This window comes from Tamandua tetradactyla, chromosome 4, assembly GCF_023851605.1.
Source record: "Tamandua tetradactyla isolate mTamTet1 chromosome 4, mTamTet1.pri, whole genome shotgun sequence".
Taxonomy (NCBI): Eukaryota; Metazoa; Chordata; class Mammalia; order Pilosa; family Myrmecophagidae; genus Tamandua; species Tamandua tetradactyla.
The window spans coordinates 14,772,706-14,788,590 of record NC_135330.1 but is presented as its reverse complement, the minus strand read 5'-3'; the positions used below and the strand labels follow the sequence as shown (position 1 = coordinate 14,788,590).

At 45.7% G+C, this 15,885-nt stretch overlaps 1 protein-coding gene across 1 annotated transcript; it reads right to left on the bottom strand.

Annotated features, from left to right (window-relative positions):
- Positions 1 to 3,191: 3,191 nt before the first annotated feature.
- On the bottom strand, positions 3,192 to 7,592 carry FCRLB (Fc receptor like B). Its single transcript, XM_077155737.1, has 6 exons — positions 7,562 to 7,592; positions 7,238 to 7,258; positions 6,635 to 6,889; positions 4,830 to 5,096; positions 3,901 to 4,191; positions 3,192 to 3,604 (listed from the first exon to the last, which is right to left on the bottom strand). Exons 1-6 carry the CDS (start codon positions 7,590 to 7,592, stop codon positions 3,192 to 3,194), a joined length of 1,278 nt encoding a protein of 425 aa, XP_077011852.1.
- Positions 7,593 to 15,885: the final 8,293 nt, after the last annotated feature.

The window sequence follows — 15,885 nt, the reverse complement described above, 5'->3', positions numbered from 1 at the left end:
GCTTTTAAGCATCCTTAGCATCCCCTGTCTTAAAACCTCTAAAAATGAAATAATCTGTTTGTTTCTCCCTAGTATTTCCCTCCATTAGCAGATAAGGAAGTTTGGTCTCAGAAGACCTGTGCAGACACCCTACTCCACCTGCACCCTTACCTTAGAGGCTAACACCAAAATATATGCAAAAGCATTAAAAGAGAGTGGTATATTGGGGAAAGAGCAAATGGTCAGGGTGGCTGCAGTATAGGGTAAATAGTTACAGAGGTGGGCATGGCAGGGGTTGTGGCTGGAAAGGCAGGCAGGACCATGTTCTGATGGATCTATGTGCCATTCTAGGAAATTTGGAACTTTACCTAGAGGATTTGACTTAATTCCTTAGGAAAAAAATTATAATTATAGAACTCAAAGACCTCCCCCCGGCCGCCCCCCGTTTCAATAGAGTAAAGTCAAGATCAGAATCTGAGACTAAGAGAGAAGGGCAGAATGAGAGAGTGAGGTTGAGTTCCAAATGGAACACGCCAGGCTCCTTTCTGTTCTCTGATGGAGGACATTTGGGTTCTTTGGCAGGTATGGTACGGACACCAACAGGTTTAGGGTCTGAGGTCTCAATATAGCCCCGTCTAAGTCTGAAACAAAGAACTAATCAGAGGGCCAGAGAAAAATGGCTTCCTCCTCAGGCTTCTGTAGAATTCTGCTGCCATTTCTCCTGCTTGGCTGGCCTGGGCATCTAGTCCAAAGGCAAGTTGGAACCTCAACCAGAAGCGGGATGAGAATGAAGCTGATGATTCCTTAATGCAGGTCTTCCTGGGAGATCGTGAAGAGACATTGTCGGGGATATGACCTTGAGCCTACCCTCCTCTATGAGATGTAGGAGGTTCAAAGACAGTAGTGTCTACAGGGCATCAAAGGTCATTTCCCTCCCCAGCACAGAAAAGCTGAGTCATGAACTATTTCCGTTCTGATCAGAAAGTCCTTGCTCTCCCCTCTCCCTCCCCACTCCATCCCTCCACTCCCACCTCCCTAGTTCTAAAGGGAGGTAGTTGTGGTAGGACAGGAACAAGGACGTTGTGGCTGCTACAAAGATGTGAATGAAGGGGACGCTTCCACACTTACGCTGAGTGGCTATTTCACTTAAAAAAAAAAAGATCAATTGATTTTTTCTAATGACCTGAATTCTTTGATTTACACACCTCTTGGCAGTAACAGTCCCTTCCTATCTAAAGCAGGGGTGATAGAAACTTCAAGGGAAAAAAATCAGAAGGGAGAAAGAGCCTGCTCACTGGAGTAGTATGAGGTTAGCCAGGAAGGGTTTCCTGGGAGAAGATTTCAGAGAAACTGAACTGAATCTGTACCATAAAGCTGGAAACCAGAGCCACAAAGATCCCTTGCTGACCAGAACTTCAGTATTGAATTAGAAGGATCTGGACATACCTTCTCAGAGTTAAGCAAGCGTCCACTGAGATTACTCGGTTTATCTGATTGTTTTCTAATTTGAAATTAGCATCTTCTCCAGTAAGTCATATCGATGTACTCATCCCAGGAATGCTTCCAAATATCCATCCCTGGGCCAACAGGCTGAAGTATTTCTTAGAGAGGCTTTCATGTTGTAATCCCTTCCTATTTCCCCATATTCATCTCCTGCCACCCTCCCACTAAATTATGCCTGTCCTCCCCCCACACACACACACAATCCTTCAGCCGCTCCCAATTATTGGCAGCTCCAGAAACACACTAGAGTCTTCCACATCTCCATGCCTTTGCCTCTTTCCACCTCCATGCAAAGAGATGCCTCCAATCTTGTTCTCACCTCCACTTGGTGAACTCTTGCTCTTCCTTCAAGAGTAAGTTTTCTTCTATGAATTCACATAGCGTTTCATACAGTGTTTGTCACATTGCATTGTAATGTATGTGTATACTTGCCTCCCTCCCTTACTGGATGTGTGTTCCTGTGCAGGGCAGGAACTCAGCTTTAGTCAACTGTATAATTGCAGTGACTTTGTAATAATAATATGATGAAGAATATGATGAAGGATGTTGATGTTATTTTAGAGAATCACTCAAAATGAGATGGGTCACCAGGTCCAGAGGAGAGCCTGGGGTTGTGAATACCTAGAGAGTAGAGGTAAAGGATGGGATAGTGGAGTTGTCATCACCTCTGAGCTATACCAGGGAAGTTTAACAAAGGTATGGATCCAGGCAGAATCAGACTTTCTGAGGACAAATCAGAACAGCCCTGCAGATCATCAGTGGCTCTATTAGGCACAGGGACGACCATGAAAATGGGACTTGCAAGGCATACCCCTGGAATTGCAATTAAAATGACCTCTCACTTTTCTTTCTTCAGGTGACAATGAAGCCACCATTTAGGATGGCATATGTATCCAGGCATGTGTGTGTGTAGTGTGTGTATTAGTGTTGAAATGGCTTTTAGGGAAGAAGAAAGAAAAACTGTTAAAAATTAGAATTCAACAATCTTGAGGATTTGTCTTATACATTCCTCAAAGAGATTTCTCAATGCAAATGGTATCACTTGTTTAATTTGTCACTACGGTGAGTAAGGCCTGCTTGGGGCTTCCAGAGACCATCTGTCTGTTTAGCTGCATTGAGCAGCAGGCAGAATTCTGACCCTTACAATCCAGAAATGGTTGGCCCACACAAGTACCTTTTCCTCTCCAAATCGAAATAGAATTCAGGACTCTGGGGGGTATAAACTCATCAATAATAGAGCTGAAAGTCTTTTTAATATTAACAGAAAATAAATTCATTATGCATAATTACAACTTCACCCTAAAATGCTCTTTACTGGTCAATTGCTTCAATGAACTTAAGTACCAAAAAACATGCCTATATTGAAATATGTACTGGTTAGGCTTATAGGAAGAGCTAAGGATGACTAAATCCACTCAACCTCAAAGTACTAAGTAACAGGTTTCTACTTCCCTGCTGAATTCTGTGAAGGGAAGGAAGAGACAGAAGGGAATGTCTTGCAGTTACACACTGCTCATCTGTGCTGTGTGAAGTTGCAATCCTCAGCTACCACACTTTATGGCCCTTTCTTTAAAAACTACAGCAAGATAATGGGAGATGAATATAGATGGCATGGAAAGGTGTCCGCCATCCTGGATGGTTGACTTTTTTGGAGGGCTAACATTCCCAGGGATGAATGAGCCTGAAGAGGAGAGGGCCTTCCCTCCTCCTCAGCTCTCCACAATTGTGGACTCCTGGGTCCCCCCGCTCACAGCAAAGAGGGAAGTGGGGGTCTCCGGTGTTCTCCTGAGCCCCGTGAGGGCCTGTGGTTCCTTTAACTCCAGGATCACCCTACTGAGTAGGCCTCTGAGCAGCTGCATTTCTCGAAGCAGAAGGTCCACGTTCGGTTTCAGGGCTCCGGACTGTTCTGAGGACATCGTTGAAGTGCAAGCGTGCGGTCCGGCAGTGGGGGCGCTGCCCGCGGGGAACAGCAGCCCCGCTAAGGTGGTGTTGGGAAAGGGGGTGACGGAAGAGACCGATCTGGACACCGGGGGCTTTCTGAAGGAAAGAGGTTTGTTTTCGGGCGCCAAGGCTGCAGCCTGTGGAGCAGGGGCGGTGGTGGGCGCCAGATCCAGAGGGGAGCCTGCGAACCCAACACACCAAGTAATGCGCGGCTGAGCTCGTGGTCCTCAGGTCCGGGGATGGGGCGCGGTAGGGGGTAGCTGCGGGCGGGTGAGGACGGATGGAATAGAAGTGGGGAAGGCCGTAGGGAGGGGAAGGGGTGAAGATGGCGGGGCTGGGGAGATGGGAAAACCGAGGGTGGGAGAGCGAAGGGGAAGCCGGGGAGCTTCGGGGGTGGCGAGAGGAGGGGCGAGGTTGCCTGCGGGTGGGTGGACGTCCCCGGAGGGCGCGCGGGAAGCCAGTGCAGTGGTCGCTCACCGGGGCCGGGGAGCTGCAGCCACGGGCTGCGTTTTCGGACGCTGCGGGTCGCGGTGGCCGCCTCGCACCAGTACGATTCCAGCTCCTCCACCTCGGGCTCGGGGACTGTGTACTCCGCGCCCCAGTCAAAGCGTCGCACGACCCGACTGTACTTATAGAAGGCGAACTGCAGCGGCGTGTCGCGCTTCTGCGGGTGCAGGCGCGTGTCGCAGCGCATCAGCACCCCGCCGTGGGCCGCGCGGGGATCCTCGGGCCGCCGCACCAGCCTCAGCACCGGTGCCTGGAACAGCTCTGCGGAGAGGGCGGCCCGGACTCACGTCGGGCCCGCGCAGGGTGGAGGTGGGGCCCGAGAAAAACCGCGTCCAGCCGCTCCACCGCCCGCGACCCCTCTCTCCTCCCGCAAGGGCTCCACTGACCCTCGAGACCAAGAGGGCGTGGAGGGAGACAGGGGTGGGGGGACTTCTGAATGTGGGGTAGGGGGCAGGGCATACGACGGACAGAATAAAGCATGAAGGGAGACGGGGTCAGGCCCTACGATTCAGGTGACATCCCGACCCACCCGGCTCGGACTTTTCCCGCCTGGAAAGGGGTCGCTGCGACGGCCTCGCCAGATTCTCCAGAGTTTTTCCCTCGCCCCATCCCACAGCACCGCCGCCGCCATTCCAGCTGGGGCTGTTGACCAGAGCTGTCCCCGTATGTGGGGTCCCCTCCGGAAGAAACCGGGGAGTGTGTTTGGGCTGCGGGCAGAGGGCGGACCCCCCACGCGAGCCACGGGTCGAGTGAGTCTTCACAGCCGAGGGGACAGAATATCTAGCAGAGAGAGCCCGCACGTGGCAGCTCCTGGAACCCCTCCTTTCCCCCCCTGCTGCCTGCTCCAGAATTGCCTAGGGCTCATTTGTCTCCCTCCGGGACTCCAGGTCTCCCCCCACCTTGCACGGTCACGGCCACCTTGGCGGAGAACATGGGCGCGCTCTCCACGGGGATGCGCATGGTGCCGGAGCACTGGTAGCGCCCGCTATCGCTGGCGCGCGCCTGCGGCACAGTGTAGTTGGCGCTGGAGTGGAAGTAGCGCACCGCCTGGCTGTCGCGGTAGTAGTGGAGCTTGTAGACCACCTTGTCGTACCAGCCGCGGCAGCGCATCACCAGCGGCTCGCCCTCGAACACCGCAGCATAGGGCACCTGCAGGATCAGCCAGTCTACAACGGACAGACAGCACAGGCGTGCTGTGCTATACAAGTGGAAGTCCAGCCCAGAGTTCCTCCATTCTTCCACCTCCCTGCTTTTCGGCTCATAGCTTCTGTCCCCTCCTCATCAGACCCCACCCCTCTCAGGAGCAAGAAGGCCTTGGCTGAGCTGCCTCTCCGTGCAGCATGCATCAGGTGGTGAGTGGTGAGCAGGAGGAAGGCGGGCTTCTTTCATTCAGCCACTTGCCAGTGACTGGAGAGGCAGAAGTGCCTGGGACTTAGTTCCAGCCTCAAAGAACACTGCCCATAAGAGTCAAGTTTAAACTCCTTAGGATGGCAGCAGCGCCTTCCTGACTCCGTCCCTTCTGAACTCTCCAGCGTCTCCTGAGATGCCAGGATTTGCCCTGCCCCAGCTTTCTTCTGCCCTCTCCTTCTGTTCCTAACACAAGCTGAGTTCAGCTGCACTGAACTGTTCTGAGCCCTGGGCCTTTGCACTTGCTGTTTCCTCAACCAAGAAGATCTCCCCTTCCCCAGACCAGGTTAAATAAGGCCTCCTTGTCCTGCAGGTTTAGGCTTATATCTTATCTCCTCTAGAAAACTTATCCAGTCCCTCAATACACCCCGTGACCACCATCATCACAGCTCACACTATAGTCCTTGGCCTGTACAGGTGCCATTTTAGGTGTTTTGTATTGAGAAAGAATTCACAAGTGAAACCACAGTCCATTAGCTTTGAGTTCTGCAAGCAGTAACCTCCATTTATCATAGTTGGTGTCTTATCTGCACTCATTAACAATTTCCAAACAAGAAATTGAGGAGTATGAATATGAAGTGTGTGTAAGTCTGAGCACAGAAACATACCTTTAAAATTTGAATACAAATTTTGGCCTACCAGGTAAATTATAGTCACTTTTTTATCCTTAAGATATGCCCAGGGAGGGAGAGTTTTTAATTGGCTCTTATGTACACATATATGCATGTGTATAATAAAAATTTGGATTAGTGCTCTGTTCAGTTGCTGCTTTTTCTTTAGCAACATGTCATTCATTTTCAATTCTCACAACAACCAATAAGCAGGTGTTATTATTGTCCCTCTTTTATCAATGTGGAAACTGAGGCAAAGAGAAACATCATCCCATTCAATCTGCACCACTTCCCAAGAGTCATTCCCCCAGCTGCATTTAACCTGCTCAGGGACCCCTCACTTTTCCTGCTTTACCTTACCCTTTTGTCCCCCACCCCCCACCCCCCACAATCTGTTCAATATCCCAGGTCCTCAGAGCCAGTTCTTCCAAACTAGTCTCAAAATAAACAGATATTTATTTGCCTTACACTGTGAGAGGGAGGGAGAACTTTGAGGCCAGGCAAGTCTTTCTGCAGCTCTCAAGTAGTTCATTGCAGGTGCCTGCCTACTCCAAAGACTCAAGACAGGCGTCACTGTAGCCCTCTTTTTCTGCCCAGATAAGAATGGCCCAGTGTTCTCGCCCACAGAGGGCCAGTATCACCAGAGGAAACACACACCATTTCTCCTCCGTGCTCAAGCCACTCACCATTGGATACCGAGAGGTGGATGGGGTCACTGACGGGTGCTCCCCGTGTCTGGCATCGATACACCCCCGGTGTCTGTACCTCGATGCTCTTCTTATGTGCCGGCAGGAGCAGATGACCCAAGTACCAGAGTGTGTTGATGGGTCGGAGCTCCAGGAGCAGAGGGTGGTACCCATCACACCGCAAGGTTACCCTCTCCCCCTTGAAGATTGTAGTCCAAGGTGGGTGTAGAGACAATATGGGCTTCTCCAGAGCAGCTGGGGGTAGGGGGGTGGGGACAGGATGGAAAAGAGAATCAAGGTGAGGCGCTAAAAGATGAGGTCTGAGGGTGGGAAATCTTAGAAAACTCCAGCTTCCGGGACCCCACCCACATTACTAACCCATCCCTGCGGGATGAAAGGCATTCGTTGCTCTATCAGTCCATCCATCAGCACCCATTTCTAAGTGCCTGCAGGAAAACTGAGTCCTAAATTGAGGGTGAGTGGACAGAAACACTACCCCAGAACAGCCAAGACGTAGGGTGTCAACCCAAGTAGGTCACTTCGGGGGGGAAGGTATAGAGTAGAGGTTGTGAAAGATTGAGGTGAGGGATGTGTAAGACTCACCAGTTTGCCCACTGCTTGGAACTATAAACCATGGAAAAGGGAAAAAAAGAAGATGAAAAATGTTAGAGATGAAAAGAAAGGGACCCTCTTGACCATAAGAAGAATTGAATGGACTCAAGAGTTATTTCCCTAACTCTGAGAATGCCCCCTCTTCCTGACTCCTCCAAAAATAAATAATGAGTTGTTTGGAATCTCCAGATTAAATATTGCACACACACACACACACACACACACACACACACACACACACACACACACACACATGCCACCCTCTCCTCCACCACCCAATGTCCTTAAGCCGCTGCTGCCTCATTGAGGACTCACCCAGGAGCAGGACGGCTGTCAGTGCCCACATGATGCATCTGCCTGCAGGAGCTGCAGAAACATGGCACCAGAGTATCAGGGGATGGGGACAGAGAGAAAAGGTGGTCAGTGGCTGGCCACTGAGGACTGGAATACATAGTTGCTTTTCCCACTTATTCTTAGTTTCTGAAGATGGTGAACCAGAGAGAGCCAGAAAGACAGGTTGGATGTATGCCTCCACCCTCAGGAGTCCCAAGCACCAAGCACTGTCCCACCTACCACCCCTAAAGCCTCCTCGCATCTCAGGCCAGCCCCAACTCCTGCTCACAGGGCAGGCCCGCCAGCCTGCTCCACAGCCTGTGGCCTCTGCAGCACACGAGAGCCACGTAAAATCCCAGGCTCTGGCAGGTGACTGCTACCCTCAGGCCCCCATAGCCATCCCATACTCCCTCCTCCCACCCCACTTTTGAGCCCACTCTGTAAGCCTTAACTGGGAGGACATCCTCATGTTCTTAAAGTCCTGTTGGGGTCTTTTTTCTGCTCTCCATGATGGCAGACACTGGCTTGAGGCTTAGTGAGGTTGACCCAGAGTTCACAGATGAGTGGACATGGGCATGACTCACCAGGCACACTTCTGTGTCCCCGTCTTCCAACCCCAGTCAAGAGAGTAATGTAATATATTTACCCTTCCTTCCTCCTTTCCTGGGAACTTAAACCCCTGAAAATTAGAAAATTCTTCTTTTCCAGCTCACCCAAATTACCCCACCCTATGACATTACCACTCATTTGTTTCTTCCTCCCTTCCACCCGTTTCCTGCAACCCTACCCCAAACATGCCCCATTCTAGGACTCCTTACCCGAGGCTGAGAAGTCACTGCATCAGCCCCTGAGGAGCATCTCGGATCAGGCCTCCAGGCTCTACTTCTTGTGTTGTCTGAGCCACGTGACCATACCCTGACCAACAGGGGAACCTGAATTTTCACGTAAATACTTAATGCATTTTCCAACTTGATAGTATATCTCCTTGGACTCTCTATCCTGTCCTCATCTGTGACCATTTAGAACCAGGGCTCCTCCTTTCCTTGGATCTCTGGCAGGAGGGGGATCAATTATCAGAAACCATCAACCTTCTCTGTGTAAGTTAGCATCTTCCCTTCTTACTTGCTGAATGTCCAAGGTTCCACTCTGAGAATTCCCTCATTTTATAGCTTAATCTGCTAGACCACGTTAAAAGTGTAAATGCCTCTTAGGGAAATGTAACCTTCAATTGAGAGTAGATTTTGAAAAAAAGAGAGTTAAAGCCTTATGGATCTGAGAAGCAGGCAGGTATTTGATAAGGTGCCCAGAAGTGGGGGCAGGAGAACAGAACTAGATACTGGCAGTAGAGATGACAAACTGCCTGCTTTAGGAGTACTGGGGTAGGCCAGACTCCTCTTGGACTTCTCCTCTTAGAATGAACTTTTGATCCACAGCTTGCCCTCTAATCTGACTTCTTTGTCAAGCCACCATCTCAAACAAGAATGCAGCTGTCAGCTGTCCTCTTAGTCTACACAAGTTGGCTCTCTTTTGGTTTCTTATCACCCAGAACACAGATCTCAGTCCCTTCCCCAGATTCCCCAAGGAATCCGTTTACATTATGCAGTCCCGAGTTACATAGTCTTCCCTGAAGTTCACTGGGATCTCTGGTTGATGATATTATACAGTGCTCAGAATTTGACTTGTAAAATCTCTCACTCAGCCTTTCTTTATTCTAGGCTTTCTGCCTAGTTGGATCTTTTTCTCCATCCAGGTTACCCCCTTCCTCTACCTCAAATTTCTAATTCCTTACCCCCTTTACTGTGCAGAGAAATTTAGCAATTTTCACTTGTGTCTTGAGCAATTCTTTAAAGCCTATCATGGTATACTTTTGAACAAGAGATATCATTATCCTGTAAAAATTATGGTAAATAAAATGTTCCCAGTGTCATGATGATGAAGATAATGCTGCTGCCTTGGTGTGTGGCAGGCACCATGCCCAATGCTACACAGTGTCACTTCATTTTCACAATAGCCCTTTTAGAAAGGATTATTATTACCCCCATTTTACATATGAGGAAACTGAGGTGATGGAGCTGGGATTTGAATAGAAATTGATCTCACTGAGAAATCTCCTCTCTCTCTCTCTCTCTCTCTCTCTCTGGTTGTCAGAGATTCAAGGTGCTGCGCATTGCATCTTTCCTCTTTGCAAGACTTTGTTTTATTATTTTTCCACTTTCATCCACACTACCATTCTCCTCCTAGCGCATAAGCACCATATCGCAACAAATATTATTTAGTGCTGTTTTATATGTGATGATTTACTCCAATGGTTTTCCATATATTTTGTGCTCTTTCACTTTTCAAAAACAATCCCATGTCTTTAAAATTTATTCATGTTACTGTGCCTGCGTCTCCCTCATCGTTTCAGACTGTCCGTAACACTTTACAGTGCATGTCCATGCCCATAGTGATGGGCACCCCAGATGCTTCCCAACCCTCAGCTGCCACAAAAAATGCCACGATGCCTCTCTCTCCAGCCAACACAACAAGCAAACTCACCACCCTCCCCCGTCTACATGGGACATGACTCCCAGGGGTGTGGACCTTCCTGGCAGCGTGGGACAGAAATCCTAGAATGAGCTGAGACTCAGCATCAAGGGATTGAGAAAACCTTCTCAACCAAAATGGGGAAGAGTGAAATGAGACAAAGTGTCAATGGCTGAGAGATTCCAAACAGAGTCAAGAAGTAATCCTGGAGGTTATCCTTACTCATTAAGTAGATATCACCTTGTTATTCAAGATGTAATAGAGAGGCTGGAGGGAACTGCCTGAAAATGTAGAGTTGTGTTCCAGTAACCATGTTTCTTGATGATATTGAATAATGATAAAGCTTTCACAATGTGACTGTGTGATTGTGAAAAACCTTGTGTCTGATGCTCCTTTTATCTACTATATCAACAGAAGAGTAGAACATATGGAATAAAAATAAATAATACAGGGAACAAATGTTAAAATAAATTTAGTTTGATATGCTAGTGATCAATGAAAGCGAGGGATAAGGGGTATGGTATGTATAATCTTTTTTTTTTGTTTTCGTTTTATTTTTTTTCTGTTGTTTTTTAATTCTTTTTCTGAATTGATGCAAATGTTCTAAGAAATGATGAATATGCAACTATGTGATGATGTGAATTACTGATTATATATAGAACGGAATGACCATATGTTGATGTTTTTGTTCGTTTGTCGTTAAATTTTTTAATTAATAGATAAATTAATTAATTAAAAAAGAGACACATACACACAAAAATGTCACGATGAACTTTTTCTTTTGAGAATTAAAATGTTATCTTTTTGTAAAAGCTGTATCAAGATTAGTTTTAACACTGCTTGCCTTATCATATAACTTATGATATGGAGCTACTATCTTTTCTATGACATGCAAACTGTCATACTCCTAAGTTTGGATGAGCATCCAAAATTTTATCCTTTGCATTTTCAATGTCATGAATAGTCTTCACGAGTTCCTTTAATATGAAGCTTCTTGCCAGAATCACTTCCTCTGAGACAGCTTCATCCTTTGCATCACAACCTCTTTCCTCAGTTATGTCTGTAAGTCTCCTTCATTCAGCTCCTCTGGCTGCATATCTGAAGTCTCTTGAACAGCAGCAGGGTCCACATTCCCACAGTCAGCTACATCTTCTGTAACCCCATTTCCATTCCATTTGAGTCCTGCAAAAAGTTTTAATAGTATTGTTCTGCACTACTCTGCAAAAACAAGGACTAACTATAATTCCGGGACTCCGGGGGTGAACTTCACCACAGTATCTTCATCTGAACCGACAGCTTCACCAGATAGCTTAATATTAATCAATTCATGCTGACCTCTGAAACAATGAAACCAGTCTCTACAGACAGTAAAACCTTCATTTTCAGTCTCCTTGTAATGAAACATTTTCTTTCAATATAGCAACTAACTTCTGCTTTGGCCTGAATGCTAATCAGACTGATAAGAATTTTTTTTTTACAAAACAGTCTTGAATGCAAAGTTAAAGTGAACACTCCATTTTAACCATGAGAGGCTTCCTGTTCCTAATGCAATTTATGCTACAAGATGTTACTTTACCTTGTTTTTTATATGTATCAGACTTTTTCAATATAGTTCGTACTGTAGTTTCATGCAGGCCTAGGTCTCTTCCTAACTTGGCTTTGCTGTCACCATTTTCAAGTCTTCTAATCACATACAGTTTCACTTCCAGCATTATCACTTTGCATTTCTTCACTGCCCCATCATCTTTGTTGACCAATTCCCTCTTTGTAGTATCCATTTTTGTAAAATATCAAATGGGTTTATCACTGGGAGACAACAAGGCTATGAGACTAAACACTTTGTTGTTTGTACGTGAACTGGGTAACAGATGCTCAGTGACCAAAGCAGAATGTGAAAGAATTATTGTGATTCGTAATCGATTGTGATGCACATTTGTTGTTTGCATAATGATTTACGGACAAAAGAACAAGGAGCAAAGTCTGCACTTCATGCAACTATTCATAGCACTGTGGTAACTGAAATTTTGACTGCATTTTTGGCAGCTTGTTTTAACTTAACTGTAGCAACTGATGTTCATGCATATTGGAACCGTGCAAAGCAAGGACTGCCTTATGAAAGAAATCTTCAAATTCTTGGTCAGGTAAATCTGACAAATGATAGTTTTCTAAGAAAAAAACCCTTTGATTTTATTCCTCCCCAGCATATTTCAAGTAATCATCTTTAAGACCCAGCTATCTTTTTCCAACATCTCCAAGAATAAAATTCCTTAGCCCCTCAATTCCACAGTGGCAAGGTGTCTTGCTGAAAAGGTTTCGTTGAATTAAGGGTCCATGTATCTTCATTTTAGAATTTCAAACTATTCTGAGGTCACATACCTGTGGTGAACCTTACTGAAAGCTCCTCCATTATCTCCACATCAGGGAGTCTCTGCTTCACATTCTTAGCTTTGCCTCAGAACAGGGGGAATGGCACTGGATTGAGCCAAGACAGGTGAAAGCAAAGGACAAGCTTGTTAAAACAAAGCCTACCCACCATCCTCTAAGGAGGCGAGAGGAGCGGCCCCATGATGAACATTTTTGACACATATTGTGAGGACTAAGTGAATTAAGATAGGTGAAGGGCTGAAAGAAGGCACATAGGAGGCATCATGTAAATCAGTGATGATGACAATACGGTAACCCCCTACAGACCTGTGGGGGTGCGTCCATCTACAAGTGGGATTGCAGGGTCATGGCCATGAATTAGGTGCATACACATTTCAAAACCCAGATCTAATCCATCAGCAAATCATGACGAGTCTACCCATCCATATATAACTTCCCTTACAGGATATATACTTTACTAAAGTACAAGAAGAGCCTATAGATTTTTTTTTTAAGGGGCAAGCACCAGGAATCGAACCCAGGTCTCGAGCATGGCAGATGAGAACTCTGCCACTGAGCCATCATGGCCCGCCCCCTATTGATTTTAATGCAACAGAGTCAGAAGCATTCATTGATTCAATTTAAGATTCCATATTGCAGCTAATCTTTAAGAAACTACCCCTTGCTGAGTTTGGGGGCAGCAGCCAAGAAAATATCCACATCCAAGAAAATAAAAAGGTTCTTAGAACATTCCTCCTTTTTCCAACTGTATATCTGTGTGGGGCCAGATTTTCTTCATAAACTAATGGAAACAACATTTGGGAATAGATGTCCTGCAGAAGAAGCTATGAGAATCCTTCTGTTAAGCAAACATTAAAGAGATTTGCCAAACTATAAATCAATGCCTCTCATCTCACTTTTTTGTTTTAAAAGATAGAGTTATTTTTCATAAAAAGGTGTTATTTATGTTAATGTGTGTCTTTGTTTACCAGACCCCTATGACAGATACCACACAATTGGTTGGCTTAAGCAACAGGAACTTCTTGTTTCAGTTTTGGAGGCTTGAAGACTCGCTCACTCCTGGGCTCAGTAGCCTTCTGGTGCTGGCTACTGGCAATCATTGGGGCTCCTTCTCTTTCCTATCAGAAGGCGATGTCATCTCCTTTCTGGCTCCCGTGATTTCCAGGTCCTTTTTATAAAGCCTCCAGAAATCCAGAATGAGACCCACCTTCATTCAGTTTGGCCACACTTTAACTAAAAACAGCATCTTCGAAAAGTCTTGTCTTCTGGTACACATATGCTAGCATTTTTCTTGGGTATATACACCTGGGTAGGAATTTGGGGGGTTAAGGTACGCAAATGCTCAACTTTCCAAGATAATGGATATACTTGCTATCTAATGTTTACTTCAGAGAAGACATCCATCCTATCTACATTGGACCTCTGTGGATAACAGAATCCTAATCTTCATGGACCATAAACCAGACTCAGTGTAATAATTCCTATCCCCACCCTGTATTCAACCACCCCAGGCTCGAAAGATGGCGATAGATAAATGCTTTCACTCTGGCTCTCTCTCCTTCTTTGTTTTTCTCTTTTTTCTCTCAACTCTGTTCCTTCCTTACTCTTGATGATGGAAGAGTCTTTCCCTGAGGCTGTCAAGCCCATGACTCAGTGCCCCACAGTGGGTTCCTTGGATGGAATTAGAGCTTTTGCTGGGGGCCTACAAGATTCCAGATCTACCACCCATTCTTTAAGGTCCAGCTTAATCCCCATCTTCCCCAAGATGGCTTTCTTGGTTATGCGAGTTCAACTCAATTTAACCCAACAAAATTTACTGATGGCTTATAGATGCCTTAATAAGCTATATACCAGCAAGACAAAATGGAAGAAAGAGTTCAAAGAGTGCTCAAAGTTTTCACCCTCTAATGAGTGGAAATAAGATAAAAAACTAAAATGCTATGTGATGATAGGTGTGCCCACAGATACATAAAGAGGAGTGCAGAGGTGACACTATCTCAGTCAGTTGTATCTATTTCTCCCTTGCCTGATCTCGATAGCTCTTATTATCTGCATATGAATTCCCTACTTAGCTTGCGCTTATAAGATGCAATCATGAAAATGGGAGCATTAACTGAAATCAACTCCATGTGAAATGGTTATAACAGAGTATCTTTGGGGATACATCAGCAACTGAATTTCCATTTTGTTTCAAATCCACCAAAGTCATGACATACCTCTGGTCATCACTTCTTCCAACTCGGGATTCATACAATTGTTAATCAGTCCCCCCAAGCTGCAATAATACTTACAGACTTCTATTAACCCCCAGTTGCCTCCTAATCCTTTCCCTTGAAGGCACTAGTAACCACTATAAAATGTGCATTCTAACAACCAGTATGGTTCTATTCTTTTATTTCTTTGTAGCATATCTGACACTACCACATGCATCTTTCATAAATTATTATGGGTCAAAACTTGACAGAATAAATGGCCCAAAGAAAGAACACAATGGAGAAAAGCATACCCACGTGATTCAGGATAACATGGTAGAGGGTTGTTTGGCCAAGATCATTATAAAACAGGGTACTAAGACATTGATCAAATGTTGGTCTGCTAGACTAACTCTATGTACAATAACAGTTCAAGCATAGAAAAATTATCAATACGGTACTAAAAGAGCTGCATATTTTTGTAAAAAGGAAAATATTTGAGGGGCAAATTGCTTATAACAAGAATTGCTGCTCCACACAAAGTTAATACTTGATCACTAATTTCTGGGCGCAGTAGGTTCTTGTGAAGAATGTTTATATTCTGCTTTGTTTTATGGGAAGGAGTATTATTGCCCATATACTCAAAGTTTAAGCCTTCTGTAGACAAAGACACTGTCTTAAGAGTATTCTTAAATTCCATATCACATAAACCCAGACATGTAGCCAAGGCCAATTAAATACCAGTATGTAATTAATTCTTGCTGAATGAGGCTGAAAGGGAAGAGGAAGTAGAAAGAGAAAGTTGTACCCCCCCCCCCCCCAGAGTCCAATAACTGCCTTCCATTAGGCTGGAGTTTCTCAACCTTGACACTATTGACATTTTGGACCAGATCATTCTTTGTTGTGGGGGCACGGCATGTGCCTTATAACATTATGGGATCCCTGGCTTCTACTAACTAGATGATAGTAGTACACACACAAACACACCCCACTGTAACACCCAAAATATCTCCAGACATTATTAAATATCTCCCTAGGGGACAAAATCATCCCGGGTGAGGATGTCTGCTTAAATCCACCTCCATTGCTTCCTTTTAAGTACAGATTCTGGTCTGGGTAACAGAAGGAATTGTTTGGTCGAGAGAAAGCAAGATTATTTTGTAATGTTAAGAGAGAATACACATTATACCTAAACTCTGATCA

Excerpts from the sequence above, each read along its gene's own strand:
- FCRLB (XM_077155737.1), bottom strand. The coding sequence starts at position 7,592 with ATGTGGGCACTGACAGCCGTCCTGCTCCTGG. Across the intron at positions 7,259-7,561 it reads GACAGCCGTCCTGCTCCTGG|TTCCAAGCAGTGGGCAAACT; the intron begins GTGAGTCCTCAA and ends CATGGTTTATAG. Across the intron at positions 5,097-6,634 it reads CCACCTCTCGGTATCCAATG|ACTGGCTGATCCTGCAGGTG; the intron begins GTGAGTGGCTTG and ends TGTCCGTTGTAG.